This window comes from Physeter macrocephalus, chromosome 8 (genome assembly GCF_002837175.3).
Source record: "Physeter macrocephalus isolate SW-GA chromosome 8, ASM283717v5, whole genome shotgun sequence".
In the NCBI taxonomy this organism is placed as follows: Eukaryota; Metazoa; Chordata; class Mammalia; order Artiodactyla; family Physeteridae; genus Physeter; species Physeter macrocephalus.
This window is the reverse complement of record NC_041221.1, coordinates 82,564,340-82,580,851: the sequence shown is the minus strand read 5'-3', so window position 1 is coordinate 82,580,851 and position 16,512 is coordinate 82,564,340. Positions and strand designations below refer to the sequence as shown.

The 16,512-nt window shown below is 37.1% G+C and overlaps 1 protein-coding gene across 3 annotated transcripts in view; it reads right to left on the bottom strand.

Annotated features, from left to right (window-relative positions):
- ATG10 (autophagy related 10) overlaps positions 1–16,512 on the bottom strand; it is a 244,731-nt gene that overhangs the window by 215,074 nt on the left and 13,145 nt on the right. For 2 of the 3 annotated variants that reach the window (XM_024124819.3, XM_024124812.3), the window contains exon 2: positions 13,290–13,409. In XM_024124819.3, the coding sequence (XP_023980587.1) occupies positions 13,290–13,397 (108 nt within the window). In that variant the 5' untranslated portion in view covers positions 13,398–13,409. Of the gene's footprint in view, positions 1–13,289; positions 13,410–16,512 lie in introns of those variants that run through there. The other variant, XM_028493041.2, reaches the window with a different exon arrangement.

Genomic DNA, 16,512 nt, shown 5'->3' with positions numbered 1-16,512 from the left:
CAGTGGGACTCTGTGACACTCCTGCCTGGGGCTGCTGCCATCCCTCCCCTGTGGTCAGGGATAGGGTTCTCCCTGGACCGTAGGCTAGGCCAGCTTCAAGGCCAGAGAGGCTCAATTGATCTGGAGCCAAAGATGAAAATATGCAGTCCAGCACCATCGCCAGCAAATGTAGCAATCTCAGGAGCAAGTATGAGGTAGCCATCCCAGTTGGGACAAGCAACCTCCCAACAAAAAAACCATAAAGGTAATAGGTAGATCCTGGAAATGAGAGACCACAGAGGGGCTTGAACGCTGCAAACAACCCTGGCTGCCTCCACCCACATGCCTCAAGAAAACCATACTGTCCTCAAGTCCTGGGCTGATGGTGGAGCTGCTCACATGAACAGAGGACATGGGAGAAAATAGAAGGCAGGGCAGAGTAGAAACCTGCCTGAACTTTGAATGTGCTCCCCAACCCACATATAGATCCTTTGAGAAGGGTGGAAGTCTTACTCCATCCATCATGCTCAGGTGTCCAAGCATAACCTCTGACCAATCACTGACCATAAAGTTATGCATAAATGAATGTTGAACAAACAAAGCCAGACTCAAAATAGTGCATCTTTTTTAGGCAAGAGCTGTGTATGCTTAGCTAAAGACCCTAAACTATATCCTGAAGTAATGGAGAATCACTAAAGGATCTTAACCAGGGAGTAATGGATTGGAAATGCGTTTTATAAGATCACTTTGTCAGGGTGCAAGTCAGGTTGGCAGAGGGCGAGATCAGAGACAGAAAGCAGAAACAATGGCCTGAGCCAAGACAGTGGCAATGGGAAAGGAGGGCAGAGGAGGCAGAGGTAAGCCAATGTGAGAGATTTTTAAAGGTGGAATAAACTGATATAATGATCCATCAGGTCTAGGTATTGAGGAGACAGAGGAATGTAAAAGCCTTCAGGTTTATGGCCTGAGCCAGAAGGATGGTAGAACCATCTACTAAAACAAAGAATTCAACTGACAGGAGGTTGAAAGATGAGGCGCTCAATTTTCGGAGCTTGAGGTTACCAAACTCTAATCTGTGAGATCACTTATGTGATTAAACTTTGTACAAAGACTATTATTTAGAAGAAGATAAGCAGTATATGGAAATTTGGGACTGTAGTGGTCCAAAGACCTGGGTAGGTCAATTGTTATCTCGGTGTCCAAGTTTATTCGTTTATTTAAGTTATCTTGACACAAAATGAAGAAAAAAAAGACTGCCCCATATACTTACAAAGCGTTGTGAGCCTAAAAAAGGATCCTGTAAAGCAAGAATACATGTGATTGCTGCTATTGCATGCAATTAGTTCTGGAAATTGTCACTAAAACAATATGACCAAAATGAAGCCATATATATTGGAAAAGAAACCATATTTTTGCTATGTCAGATGACATGGAAAGCACCAAATAATTATTTTTAAAAGCACTAGAAGTAGTATGACAGTTCATTTAGGTAACCAGTTACAAAATATACCTAGCAAAATCAATCTTTAAAGTGAACACCTATTCTCGTCCTAAAAGGGAAGATAATGTTTTAGATATGTAATTTCACTCCAATATTTTAAATTTAAAAGAACAACCATTAAAATCCCATTTGGGAAATTTAGCAACACGTGTTTAAGAGGACCTAAAAATGAAAGCCTACACATGAAGGAAATTCACCAAAACAACCACAATTGTATTAGGGTAATGTGATTCTTCTATGATTTTTTTTTCTATTTCTACAAACATTCAAGATCAGGGTAATGTTATCTGTAACTGGAGGCCCAATCCAAGGCTTTGGAAATAAGCATTTTTCGAGTTCAAGCATGAAATTAACTCATAATAGATCAGAGCTGATGGGCAAATTACCCTAAAGAGACAGAATAGCTCCCCAGTCTGCAAGATTTGGCTATAATCAAATGGCAACTAAAAGAGACTGGTCAGTCATTAAAACTTTAAAAAAATAAAATGATATCAGTGGAGGAAACATTAGCATTGCCCATTACACTATTCAAGAAAGAGATTTCCTACCCTACATATCAATACTTTAAACAACTTGGCCTCAAATGGTTAAGATTATCCTTACTGCAGAGCCAGATGTATGATGCCACTCTTAGATTATGCCACTAAATATTTCATTCATACAACTACACATGAGAATTTGTACTCATTCTGTGTTCACGCAATTGTGATTTGCCCACTTACAAAACAAAATGAATTATCACAATGACAGGAGCATTCCAGTTCATTTGACAATTCTATTCATTATAAATTAATAAATTAGATTCTGATATATATATATATATATATATATATATATCAGGATACATATGTCAAAGGATATATACATACACATATATATATAATTTGACACTGCTTGATGTGGATCCCTCTATGAGAGACAGCTCCATTCCATTCTATCTGAATCTGAGGGTCAGATCCTGGGCTTGATAAACTTACCAGTGTTAACTCCCTAGGAGGCTTTTTGAAATAGAGGCTGACAGCCTGCCCAATGAACCCAAACATCACTGTTAGCCAAGAATGTGCTTTTAATTGTTAAATGTGCACAATTACTATCACTGTTTAAGTTCAATTGATAAATTTGTAAAGTATTACAGCTTTCCTTTCTGATACTCTTGATAGTCTTTAAAAATGGTGTTCAAAAATATTTAATTTACAGGTAATACAACTTGTTCTTCTTGAAGTGATTGCTTAAGATTTGCATATGCTTAAGTGACAGATCATATCATAACACACAATAAATTATGAATGAAAAACCTAGTGTAACTATGAGTCAATGTTTGTTACAAAAACACAGCATGCTGCTCCAAGTGCATTTTTCTCCTAATCTCCAAAGATAAACCAAAAAAAACTCTACTTTAGTCTAATCAAGAGACTATGTGAATGCAATATATTTAATCTTTACCTAGTGACATTTGGGGCCAGAAATGATATTTCATTAACTCACAGTAGATGACTTAAACAAATACAGCATTACACTAAAACTAATAGCAATAACATGCTCACAGCCACCCTAAAAAGGATTAATACTGGGATATATAAAAAATGTTTTTAATAAGCTGGAGGAAGAAGAATAAAAGTTAAGCAAAATTAAGTATTTCAAACCAATAAATGTACTTATTTGTTACTCAATAAAGCAATATTACACTTAAGAAACCTGTGGGAAACATCTATTCTTTTCGTAAACCTTAAAATTGTCACTAAATTTTAGCAAAGAATCTATCTAAGGATATTGTGTACATAGAGATCAAAAAGTATAAGAGGATAGTTAATATTTCACCTTTAAAATAGAAAGCCTTACTCCCAACAACTCAATGTATAAATACCACAAAAATGAATGCATAGGCAAAGTAAAATAACTGTATTTAAGATATTAATTCCATTATTTAGTCTCGAATTTGATGTTTCTGATAGAACTAGCCAGTAGGATTTATACAGTATCAGCAAATTGGAGACGTGATGAAAAATTAGTCTTACCAGACATACATAGAAAGCATTTTTAACTCTCTTTAATAATGTCGTGCTTCAAAATAAAAGAAATAAAATCTCTTAACAGAGTGAGGCTATGTAATTCAAGATGTCATCATGTAACAGAAATTCACCCCCAATTTATAAATCCCTAAGTCAAAATTTGTAGAAATAATGGGTGAACTTCAAAGATGTCATGCTAAGTGAAATAAGCCAGTCACACAAAAGATAAATACTGTATGATTCCCCTTATATGAACTACCTAGAGTAGTCAAATTCATAGAAAGTAGAAGGATAGTTGCCAGGGGCTGGGGAAGGGAGGAATGAGGAGTTAGTGTTTAAGGGGTATAGAGTTTCGATTTTGCAAGATGAAAACAGTTCTGGAACTTGGTTGCACAACAATGTGAATGTACTTAAGGCTACTGAACTATACACTTAAAAATGGTTAAGATGATAAATTTTGTTATGTATATGTATTTTACCATAATTTTTAAAATAAATAAAAATTTGTAGAAATAATATTTTATGTCTCTAGAGTCTTTTTCTGAGATCATTAATTTTAATATTAATGATAAATACATTTAGAGTGCACTTGAAAAACCCATAATTTTAAGACATATGGGGGAAGAGGAAAAAAGAAAGCCAACTTAACTAAATTGAGATATATCATGTCACTTCATGATATATGCTTTAAAACAGTATATTCCTGGCTGTGAGTTGATAATTGTGGGAGCTAAGTGATAGGTACATGGGAATTCATTATACTATTCTCTTTGCTTTTGTATGCTTAAAATTTTTCATAGTAAGACATTAAAAATAAAGATATCTGTGCAAATAAACAAGGTGAGAAATTCAGCACGGCAGCAGGATTGATGGGAAGGATAGGGTGGCTTTTCTAACAAGATAGTGTTAAAAGATGGAATGAAGGGCTTCCCTGGTGGCGCAGTGTTGAGAATCCGCCTGCCGATGCAGGGGACACGGGTTCGTGCCCCGGTCCGGGAAGATCCCACATGCCGCGGAGCGGCTGGGCCCGTGAGCCATGGCCGCTGAGCCTGTGCGTCCGGAGCCTGTGCTCCGCAACGGGAGAGGCCACAACAGTGAGAGGCCCGTGTATCACAAAAAAAAAAAAAAAAAAAAAAAAAAGATGGAATGAAATAAGATATGGAAATATTTTAGAATCTATTTTAAAAATATGAATTTGATGTAATTAGGATAATGGTGAAGGGTTTTAAGAAAATCAATGTGAATTAATCAGAGAGAAAGACTACTGAAAGGAAGGAATTAAAATGGAATTAAAAATCAGGAATCAAAAAGAAATTTAAATTGTTTAAATTTCTAAGAATAAAATAAAATTTTAAATTTTAATCTATATAAATTAGGAAATAAGCCCTTTCAATAAAGTTTCCTAAGCTGTCAGGAAAATAATCAAAATATTTCTAGTGTGCTGTTATGAAATTTCAAAATATAATCAAGTAGGTTTAACTGAAGAGACAGGGATTAATGGGGGGTGGGGAGCAGAGGCCTTTTAATTCTTCTTTAAGAATAACAGGACTTCCATGGTGTTCCAGTGGTTAAGACTCTGTGCTTCCATTGCAGAGGGCATGGGTTTGATCCATGGTCTTGTAAGGTCCCTCATGCCGCCTGCATGCCATGCAATGCGGCCAAAATAAATAAAATAAAATAAAATAAACAATTCTTCTGCATATCATTGTAAATCAAAGTAAATCAACTATACTTCAATTTAAATTTTTTTAAAAAAACAGATAACATACAAATAATCTAGTGTTATTTGTATAAAATTTAATCTCAAAATTAGTATTAATAGAATAGAATCTTTTGTTTTCAGTATCTGAATGGTCTCTCTTCCTGTTTCTGCTATACAAAAGTGAGAGAATATAGTTGAAAAGCTATGGGAAATTATTTTATCAATAACCTGTAAAAGGTGATATCACAGAACTAATGTACTCATATCCAGTGAGTAAAAAAACAAAAACAAAAATTTTAGAAGGCAAGTTGCTTTGAAGTTTTAAACTGCACAAATTCCCAAAAGGTCTCTGAATCTAAGACAAGGCTAAGAACATTTGCAATGATGAACAAAGTTTAGGGTGAAGAATAAATTGTGATGACACTGAAGAAAAGGAAGCATATATGTAATATACAAAAAAAGTAGAGAGAACAGTACCAAAATTAAACCTATATACACATTGCTTATATTCAATATATGTCATGATTTTGCCACATTTGCTTCATCTATTCCTGTGTATTTTCCTCTTTGCTAACCTCATTAGTATCATTTTATACCTTAGTCCATAATCAAATATCCCCAACTGTTTCAAAAAAGGTCCTTTTACAGTTGATTTGAGTCAGGGTCCAAAGAAGGTTCACACATTACATTAGGCTATGCCTCCTGATTTCTATTAATTTAGAGTAATGCTACTCAAAATGTGGTCTGAACTGGCGCCAATTCAAGAACTAATTGTAAATTACCAGTCCCAAAACTGCTCTCAATCTGCAAACTCTTTGTTATGGGTCAATAAGATAAATTCAGAAAAGGAAAGTAAGGACTTAGAAACTTTCATAGCAAGTTGACACTGTCAACACACCCAAGTGCATGGTCAGTGGACCCATCTAGTGAACCAGGCTGGTAATCTTACCCTCCCATGATTGAGTCTCACATGATCTGAGCTGCACACTAGTTTTGCGCACCGGGACAGCTTACTGGTTGCTGCCCCAAGGATATTTTAAAAACAAAACAAAAAACTGGTCCTTAATTTTAAATAGTTAGAAGTGTAGTCCTCCTCCTCACTTCTTTATCCTACCATTAACTTTTTAAGGAAACTGGGTCAAATGTCCTTTAGATTTCTGGATTTTTCTCTTTGCTTCCTGTGGTGTCAATTAACTTGGTCCTCTATCACTTGTCTTCCTTAATTGGTTCTATTCAGGTTCATCTTTGGGGGCAAGAATATTCCATAGACTGTGCTCTGTGATTCAGGTTATAAAACTTCAGAAAGTACATAATATCTGGATATCCTATTTTTAGTAATGATAAGATTGAATGCTACGTTCAGGTAATGATAGATCAATCCCTCTTTTGTAAATTTCACATCAATTTTTCACCTTATATTTTCATCTACTGATTATTGTTGACTAATTCATTTCATTAGGGATTGAAAAGTGGTGACTTTCTAATTCTATCATCCTTTCTATATTTATTAGATGGAATTCTCAGGGAAAAAAATTTCCTTATCAAATTAGGCTATTTAGTTACTATGAGATATAATTCATACAGGAAAGACAGGACAAATGCTTATTTCTTTCCTTTTAACTAACAATTTTCAGACCAAGGAGTTGATGAGTTCATGTCCTAGATACTCCCAATGGTGTTCAATGAGTTAGGTTTGGAGTCTCTTCTGATCCACTCTCTCTCCCTCTCTCTCTCTCTCTCTTTGTCCCCACCCCTCTGATCCCTCCCTCCTTCTCTAACATTATGAGCCCATGGGTTTTTAAGATATATACAGACATATATTGGAGATATAAAGGGCTAGGTTTCAGACCTCCACAATAAAGCAAATATCACAATACAGCGAGTCACATGAATTTTTTGGTTTCCCAATGCATATAAAAGTTATGTTTACACTATACTAAGTTATGTTTCCCAATGCATATAAAAGTTATGTATACACTATATTAAGTGTGCAATAGCATTAGGCCTAAAAACACATTGTATGAACAAAAAATACTTTATTGCTAAAAAATGTTAACCATCATCTGAGCCTCCAGTGAGTCATAATCATTTTGCTTGTGGAGTGTCTTGTCTCGATGTTGATGGCTGCTGACTCATCAGGGTGGTGGTTGCTGAAAGTTGGGATGGCTGTGGCAATTTCTTAAAATAAGACAACAATGAAGTTTGCAACATCGACTGACCACTTTTTTCACCAACGATGTCTCTGTAGCACGCAATGCTGTTTGGTAGCATTTTACCCATTTTGAATTTCTTCCTAAACTGGAATCAGACCTCTCAAACCCTGCTTCTGCTTTATCAACTAAGTTTATGTCATATTCTAAATCCTTTGTTGTCAGTTCGTCACAGCATCTTCACCAGGAGTAGATTCTATCTCACGAAACCACTTTCTTTGTTCATCCGTAAGAAGCAACTCCTCATCTGTTCAAGTTTTATCATGAGATTGCTGTAAGTCAGTCACATCTTCAGGCTCCATTTCTAATGCTAGTTCTCTTGCTATTTCTACTACATCTGCAGTGACTTCCTCCATTGAAGTCTTGAACCCCTCAAAGTCATCCATGAGGATCGGTCAACTTCTTCCAAACTCCTGTTAATGTTGACATTTTGACTTCTTCCCATGAATCACAGTGTTCCTAATGGCACCTAGAATGGTGAGTCCTTTCCAGGAGGCTTTCAATTGACTTTGCCCAGATCCAACTGAGGAATCACTATCTTTGGCAGCTATAACCTGAAATGTATCTCTTACAAAATGTGACTTGAAAGTTGAAATTACTCGAACCATGGGCTGCAGAATGGATGTTGTGTTAGTAAGCATGAAAACAATATTAATCTTGTTGTACATCTCCATCAGAGCTCTTGGATGACTAGGTACATTGTCAATGACCAGTATATTTTGAAATGAATCTTTTTTGCTGAACAGTATGCCTCAACAGTGGGCTTAATATATTCAGTAAACCACTTATAAATAGATGTGCTATCATCCAGGCTTTTTTGCTCCATTTATAGAACACAGGCAGAGTAGATTTAGTATAACCTAAAGGGCCCTAAAATTTTCAGAATGATAAATGAGCACTGGCTTCAACTTAAAGTCACCAGCTGTATTAGCCCCTAACAAGATAGTCAGTCTTTATGTCTTTGAAGTTTTGAAGCCAGGCATTGACTTCTCCTCTCTAGCTGTGAAAGTCCTAGATGGCATCTTCTTCCAATAGAAGGCTGTTTTGTCTACACTGAAAATTTGTTGTTTAGTGTAGGTACCTTAATTGATGATCTTAGCTAGATCTTCTGGATAACTTGCTGCAGCTTCTACATTCAGCCCTTGCTGCTTCACCTCACACTTCTATGTTATGGAGATAGTTTCTTTCCTGAAACCTCATGAGCCAAACTCTGCTAGCTTCAAACTTTTCTTCTGCAACTCTCTCACCTTTCTCAGCCCTCACAGAATTGAAGAGATAGGGGCTTCCTCTGGATTAGGCTTTGGCTTATGGGAAGTTGTCCTGGTTTGATCTTCTATCCCAACCACTAAAACTTTCCTCTTATCAGCAGTAAGGCTGTTTCACTTTCTTACCATTCGCATATTCACTGGAGTAGCAGACTTAACTTCCTTCAAGGGCTTCTGCTTTGCAGCCACAACTTGGCTAACTGTTTGGTACAAGAGGCCTAGGTTTTGATCTATCTCAGCTTTTGACATGCCTTCCTCACTAAGCTTAATCATTTCCAGTTTCTGATTCAAAGTGAAGATAGGCAATGCTTACTTTCACTTGAGCACTTAGAAGCCATTGTAGGGTTATTAATTGGCCTAATTTCAATATTGTTGTGTCTCAGGAAATAGGGAGGCCCGAGGAGAGGGACAGAGATGGGGCAACGGCCAGTCAGTAGAGCAGTCAGAACACACACATTTATTAAGTTCGCTGTCTTAATGGGCAGGATTCCTGGCACTCCAAAACAATCACAATACTAACATCAAAGATCACTGGTCACAGATCACTATAACAAATATAATAATGAAAAAGTTTGAAATACCGTGAGAATTATCAAAATATGACACAGAGACACAAGTGAGCAAATGTTGTTGGAAAAGTGGCACCAATAGACTTGCTCAAGGCAGGATTGCCACAAAACTTCAATTTGTAAAACATGCAATATCCATAAAGTGCAATAAAGCAAAGTGCAATAAAACAACGTAACCCTATAATGTGTTTCAAACAATTGCATTCATTGTTATTTAACATCTTCTGCTCCCCTTTCTTATTGTAGAGAATTCAGAACAATATACTACGGACCATTACAGTATATTTGGTGCTAACAGATTTTCATAAAGGTTTCTGAAAACCTAACTACAATTTCATTCATAGCTTTATTTCTATAACAAAAGATGCTGAAAATTTCAAACAACCGACTAAAAATTATAACCACAATATAACTGTCCATGTGCCAGAAACTGTGCTAAACTTTTTGAATGCAAATCTCATTTAACGTATACAATAGCCACGTTAGGTGAGTATTGTTATATTCCTATTTTATAGATAAAGAAAATGAAGTTTGGAGACATTAAGTAATTTGTCTAAAATCCAGCTAGTAAATGGTAGAGTCAGGATTTGTATTCAGGTCTATCTAACTATGAAGCCCATGCTATTAACCACTATCTTTAATATCTGACAGACCATCATGTTAAACAATGGCTCTCAACAAAAGTGTACCGCCTTCCTGAAGGGTTTGGAGATGATGGGGGTAGGAGAACAAGAAGAACTATCCTGCCCAGATGCCAATAGAATTAAGTCCCACTGAAAAAATATTGATTTATAAGTATTCTCCTTAATCTGCATACCTCCAGATATAAAAATTAGGACTATTTTGATTATTTTAAAAAATCTCTTCGGGCTTCCCTGGTGGCGCAATGGTTGCGCGTCCGCCTGCCGATGCAGGGGAACCGGGTTCGCGCCCCGGTCTGGGAGGATCCCACATGCCGCTGAGCGGCTGGGCCCGTGAGCCATGGCCGCTGAGCCTGCGCGTCCGGAGCCTGTGCTCCGCAACGGGAGAGGCCACAACAGAGGGAGGCCCGCATACCACAAAAAAAAAAAAAAAAAAGAAACCTCTTCCTTTTAAAAATTTTAAATTATTTACATGTTTCATTAATTCACATTGCTTTTCTCATCAACTTTGCAGGAAAAATGATGCTTTGCCTTATATAAAAAGTTGAATTATACCAATTCTCTAAACATTGTCACAATTATTTTAAAATTAAAAAATAAAATGGGTGGTACCAAAGTGATTTATGAACAAACCTGAAGGTATGAGTGACCATATATGTACTCTTTAAAGGAGCCTCTACATACAGGGATAAACAAAGGTTTTTTAAAAAAATAAGGGGCAGAGAGAGGCATTAAAAAGTTGTATTAGGAAACTTTTGGGGATGACGGATATGTTCACTCTCATGATTGTAGTGAAGGTTCAAGGTCCATACGTATGTCAAAACTTATCAAATTATACACTTTAAATATGTACAGTTTATTGTTTGCCAATTATACATCAATACAACTATTTTTAATATAAAAATTAATTTCTGGAGCCTAAAAAGTAAAAGAATATTCTAAGTATTGTCTCCAAACAGTCCCACAAAGCCTGAGATGTAATACAGATGGAAGGTTAAAGGAAATACACAACTGACTGATTCACAATTTCCTTCTTAAACTGGGTATAGGACTGCAGAAATTAAGTAGTAAAAACACTAATATTCCAAAATACAGAAGAGAGGGATCTCCTTGCTGGAGCCCCTTTTCCTAATTCAGATCAACAGCATGCACTGAGGCAGGGCTGGGTGAGAAACCGCAGTCAACACCATGCAGACACCCAGTCCCAGAAGTCACCCACTGGCCACACAGAGCCCACATATTATACAACACTGGCATGTTTGGTTTGGTCCTCGCTGTGTTTAAAAAATATCTTTTTTAATTAGTTGCCAACCTTTAAAAATTTAGATTTTACCCCCAAATCTTTTTTACTTTTCTTGGAAGATCTGGTAAACCCCTGGGCCCATGTTTCCAACCTGGCCTCAGGCCAAGCACTCTGGTCAGCCACAGGCCCCAAGACTCAGTGTCCATTCTGCCTTGTCCCTGGCAGCTTGACCCACTTACATTACCCAACCAGGTCTTCACAGACATTTGAGTTTACAGTCCTTACCCTAAGGCTATAAAGATTTTCTCTGATGAATGTTTTGTTTTGTTTTGATACTATCTACAGGCTTACCCTCACATTAAAGAGAACAGTCCTTAATTAGAGGTGCAATTCTTACTCCAAAGGGTAGGGAACTCAGCAGAAAGTGGCAGCAAACAAGAAACTAGACTTAGCCATACCCATCATGAAGTAGAGGCCAGGCCAGAATAAAAACAAATCCTGGAAACAGGTCCTTATGGCACTAGTTTCAACAAATTCAGTGAAGAAACTTCTGACATATAATTTGTCTCCTGGAGATCTTCCCCAGAGTCCCCCAACACACACACATACACACATACACACACACACAGACCCAACTTCCTCCCTACCTTTCTGCTCCCCAACTCTGCTAGGTCACTGAAATGGTAACAGGAATCTCTATTATCCTGCCTCAAACTTAAGATAAAAGAAAAATTCTTTTTTTTTTTAACCTGGTAAAAAGGGAATGTTCCCAAGGAATAATCACACAAATTATTACAGGACAAAAGGGGTCAGAAACCTATTCTCATTCAATAAATAAACAACCAACATTTTAATCATTACATATCAGAAGCATTAATATTAAAGTCAGGAAGAAGACAAAGAGAGCTGTTATTACTATTAACATTTTTCTACTCAGTTCATAAAATAGTAGGGAGAAATATTACAAAGAAGGCAACAAAAAACTCCTCATTTGCAGATAACCTCACTCTACCTAGAAGACACAAGAGAAATCACTGAAAAATTATGAAAATTAACAGGAGAATTCAGTAAGATGACTGAATGGTTACAAAATTAATATACAAAAATTAGCAGTTCTTTTATATGTCAATAATAATCATAGATGAATAAAAATTCAAACACAATAGCAAACAAAATTATTAAATACTCAGGAACAAAATTAATAAAAGATGCTAGTAAGGTCATGTTATCCTAGAGCAAGAGATGCCTTAAAAGTTTATGAACTGTCCCATCACTAGCTTAGAGAGTGGGGCTAGAATCCACCACAAGAAATTGACTCTATACCTCTGAACCCTCACAAGAGCTCCCCTGTCAAAGCTTGGTTGATATACGACCCAAGAGGAATCATGGCTTCTCCTCCCAGTGACAATCTAGATCTGATCAAGGCCTGCATTTCCCTAGCCTCTAGATCTGAATCATAGGAATAAGCACAAAACTGTTCTCATTTCTCAGATTTCATATAGGAAACAGAGCTAATCAGCAGAGAATCAGGATTCACCACTTTTTCACGGATCAGATAAAATGTCAAGTAGAGAAAACTTACTTATTCTCTAAGAACAGGGTTTCAAGGAACTCTTAAAGAGCTTTTGGCAGAGAACCTTACTAAATGTATGTGTGGAAATAAATGAGTACATAGACCTTTTACATTATTAGTACTGAATAGAATCAAAAGAAAGAATGTTTTGGAAGTATTTATATTATTAAGAAATTCCCAGTGAATACAGTCCTCAGTATTTCAGAATTTGTGATTATTTGACTATGGTTTGGTTTCTGGATTATCTTTCCACTCTCTGGACAAAAGTAGTTTCCTAAGAAAATCAACAGTGTAAGCAAATGGTTTGAAGCACCACAGAAGCATCTGTTTACATTCAGATAATTAATATGCTAACAACTCTTATTATTAAATTAAAGCAGTTCACCTAAGGACTTTTGTAGATAATACTACATTAACCTAATTATAATGAGTATATATAGCTGAAGTAATAAAATGGACATCTGTTTTAAAACATTCTTCAATTTAAGCCTTCTACTAAATCAAACTCGCTTTCATACATTACTTTCAATTACTGAGGTTTTTGTTGTGGGGGGACAAAAAAAAACCCCATTGAAATAGAAAATAAAATTTTCTTACCTTTGAAGTTCTCCATTCCCAGCCATCGCCTATCTTCTGTGAATGTTTAATGAATTCTGCACAATAATGCTGGAACATTTCTTCTCCAAAGAACTCATCTTCTTCCATACTAAATAACAACTGAAATATAAAAACTATTAGCATCAGCTGTGGAATGAATACTGAAAAGAATTCAGCTAATTCACTTATTTCTTTAAACAAACAAAAATTTGGGATGTACATTGGAAAATAACCTCAGAGCCACTCCAAAAAAAAAAAGTGTTTTGTTTCCATCTTTCTCACCCTATCCCCCTTTTTTAATCAGGAAGAAAATGTGATCAACATGAAAACCCAGGGACTTCCCTGGTGGCGCAGGGGCTGGGAATCCACCTGCCAATGTAGGGGACACGGGTTCAAGTCCTGGTCCGGGAGGATCCCACGTGCTGCAGACCAACTAAGCCCATGCACCACAACTACTGAGCCTGCGCTCTAGAGCCCGCAAGCCACAACTACGGAAGCCCAAGTGCCTAGAGCCCGTGCTCCGCAACAAGAGAAGCCACCGCAGTGAGAAGCCCACGCACCGCAATGAAGAGTAGCCCCTGCTCGCGCAACTAGAGAAAGCCCGTGCGCAGCAACGAAGACCCAATGTATCCAAAAATAAATAAAAAAAATAAATAAATTTATTTAAAAAAAAAAAACCATGAAAACCCAAAACCTAGCTTTGTATTGATAACAAATACGTATCTATGGTTCAAAAAGTTTAGTTTGTCCATAAATTTACTTTCAAGTGTTTATTATCTCACTTCTTCTAAGCTAATGCTTCCAAACAACCTCCTCACACTTCCTTCTCTATCTCCTACCTTAGCTCTTATATAGACAGTATCACAGTGATTAGTGGAGCTGGGCTGTTCTTCACACCTTATATTAAAGTTCAACTCACTAACAAAAGATGTTCTAAAGCCTGAAAGTATTTGTTTTGCAAGGTGTAAGGTGATGATCACCTAATTAATTACCTACTTTGTTGAGTCTACAAATGTGCCAAAATCAAGGATTACCCATATATTTGTTATATAAATCTATCTAAAACATGAAACATTGTTTATAGAAAGAAAATTTTAGAGCAGCTGGAAGGAAACTCACAGATTATATAGTTCAAGTCTCTTGATGAGAAAAGTTGGACCAAGTGAATTCCCACATTCTCCTCATTAGTGATAAGCATCATCAGGACAATTAGCACTTGTTAACTGCTTACTATGTCAGGTACTTATGCTAGACACTTCACATTCCCATTTAATCCTTGCACAACCCAAAGGCTGCTGTTATCCTCATTCCTCAAATGAAAAAGAGTAAGTAATCTGCTCAAGAATACAAATGAGGAAAAGTTCAAACCCCAGTTTGGCTCCAGGGCCAATGATCTGTCTATACTAGCTGATTCCCAGTCCAGTGTTCTTTCTGATTATTCAAATTTAGTATGACCTACATAGAATTTGTTCACTCATCCAACAAATACATATTGTATGTAAGGAGTAGGCACTGTGCATAGGTAAAGGTTAGATACACAAAAACGAAAAAATGTATAGTCCTTGCCTTATAAGAACTTATCTTGAATGAAGCATTGTAGGATGTTGAGCAGCATTCCTGGTCTCTATCCACTGGGATGCCAGTAGCATCCCTTTCCCCAGTTGTGACAACCAAAAATGTCTCCAGACATTGCCAAAGGTTCCCTGGGGGACAGTCACTCTACAGCTGCTTACTTCTCTGTCCTTCGTGATCACAGAAGTGTTTACCCACCTGGCAAACTCATAAACATTCTACAGGTGTCCCTCCAGGATGCTTCCATCAAGATGTACCTTGTGTCTCCCCAACTAGACCATGAACATCTCGAGGACAAGATCCGAGTCTAATTCATCTTGGTACCCCCAGCACCCAGCTTAGTGCCTGGCTCTAGACTGAACCTGATAAACATTTGTTGGATGAATGAATAAGTAAATGAAGTATGAACTGTAAAAAAAAAAAAAAAAAAAAAAAAAAAGAACTTATCTTGCAATGAAGGGAGATAACCAGTAACAATAATTACAGCAGAAACTCTCTTATAAGACCAACCTCCATTCAACTTGCCAGATTAACTGACACAGCATCTATTCCCTCTGTAAAACAATGACTAGGGCTTCCCTGGTGGCGCAGTGGTTGAGAGTCCGCCTGCCGATGCAGGGGACACGGGTTCGTGCCCCGATGGGAAGATCCCACATGCCGCGGAGCGGATGGGCCCGTGGACCATGGCCACTGAGCCTGTGCGTCCGGAGCCTGTACTCCACAATGGGAGAAGCCACAGTAATGAGAGGCCTGCGTACCGCAAAAAAAAAAAAAAAAAAAAAAAATGTCTACAGCATGCTTTTTATGAAGCATCTCTGCTCCTATCAGTTGAGTGTGCTTTCACAAACCATATTCATGTATCATAAATACACACTTTAATTAAATGCAACACAAACCAAACCAATAAAATGTAAGAAAGAAAGAAACACAACTGTTATTTCTATGATGTAGACTTTATAAAGACTTGGAAAGACTATAAAGGTAAGTCTTCATAAGAAAAAACAAACTACTATTGAACTAGTTATAGACAATACAACTGAAAAGATTGGCTGAGGGGAAAAAAAATGATACAAATCAAGGATTATGCATTCAGATTGTGGCACAAGTGGCTTGAATTCTTTCTTTTAAACCAAAACTAGAAATTTACAGGATGCATTCCAGGTTCGGTATAATTAAGAATGAACAATGAATTCCAATCAAGTACCCATACTCAAAGAAAATGCCTTGGTCATACATGAGAAAATTCGCAAATGAATGTTTATATGTTTTAAGTGGAAATAAAATGTTTTAAGTACATACGTATTTTTTTAACTCTAGCTTTAGTCAAATTTCTCAATTAACAGCTCAACTCTTTTTTTTTTTTTTTTTTTATGGTATGCGGGCCTCTCACTGCTGTGGCCTCTCCCGTTGTGGAGCACAGGCCCTGGACGCGCAGGCTCAGCCGCCATGGCTCACGGGCCCAGCCGCTCCACGGCATGTGGGATCTTCCCGGACCGGGGCACGAACCCGTGTCCCCTGCATCGGCAGGCGGACTCCCAACCACTGCGCCACCAGGGAAGCCCTGTATCATATTTTAGATTCCACATATAAGTGATATCATATGATGTTTGTCTTTGTCTGACTTACTTCACTTAGTATGATAATCTCTAGG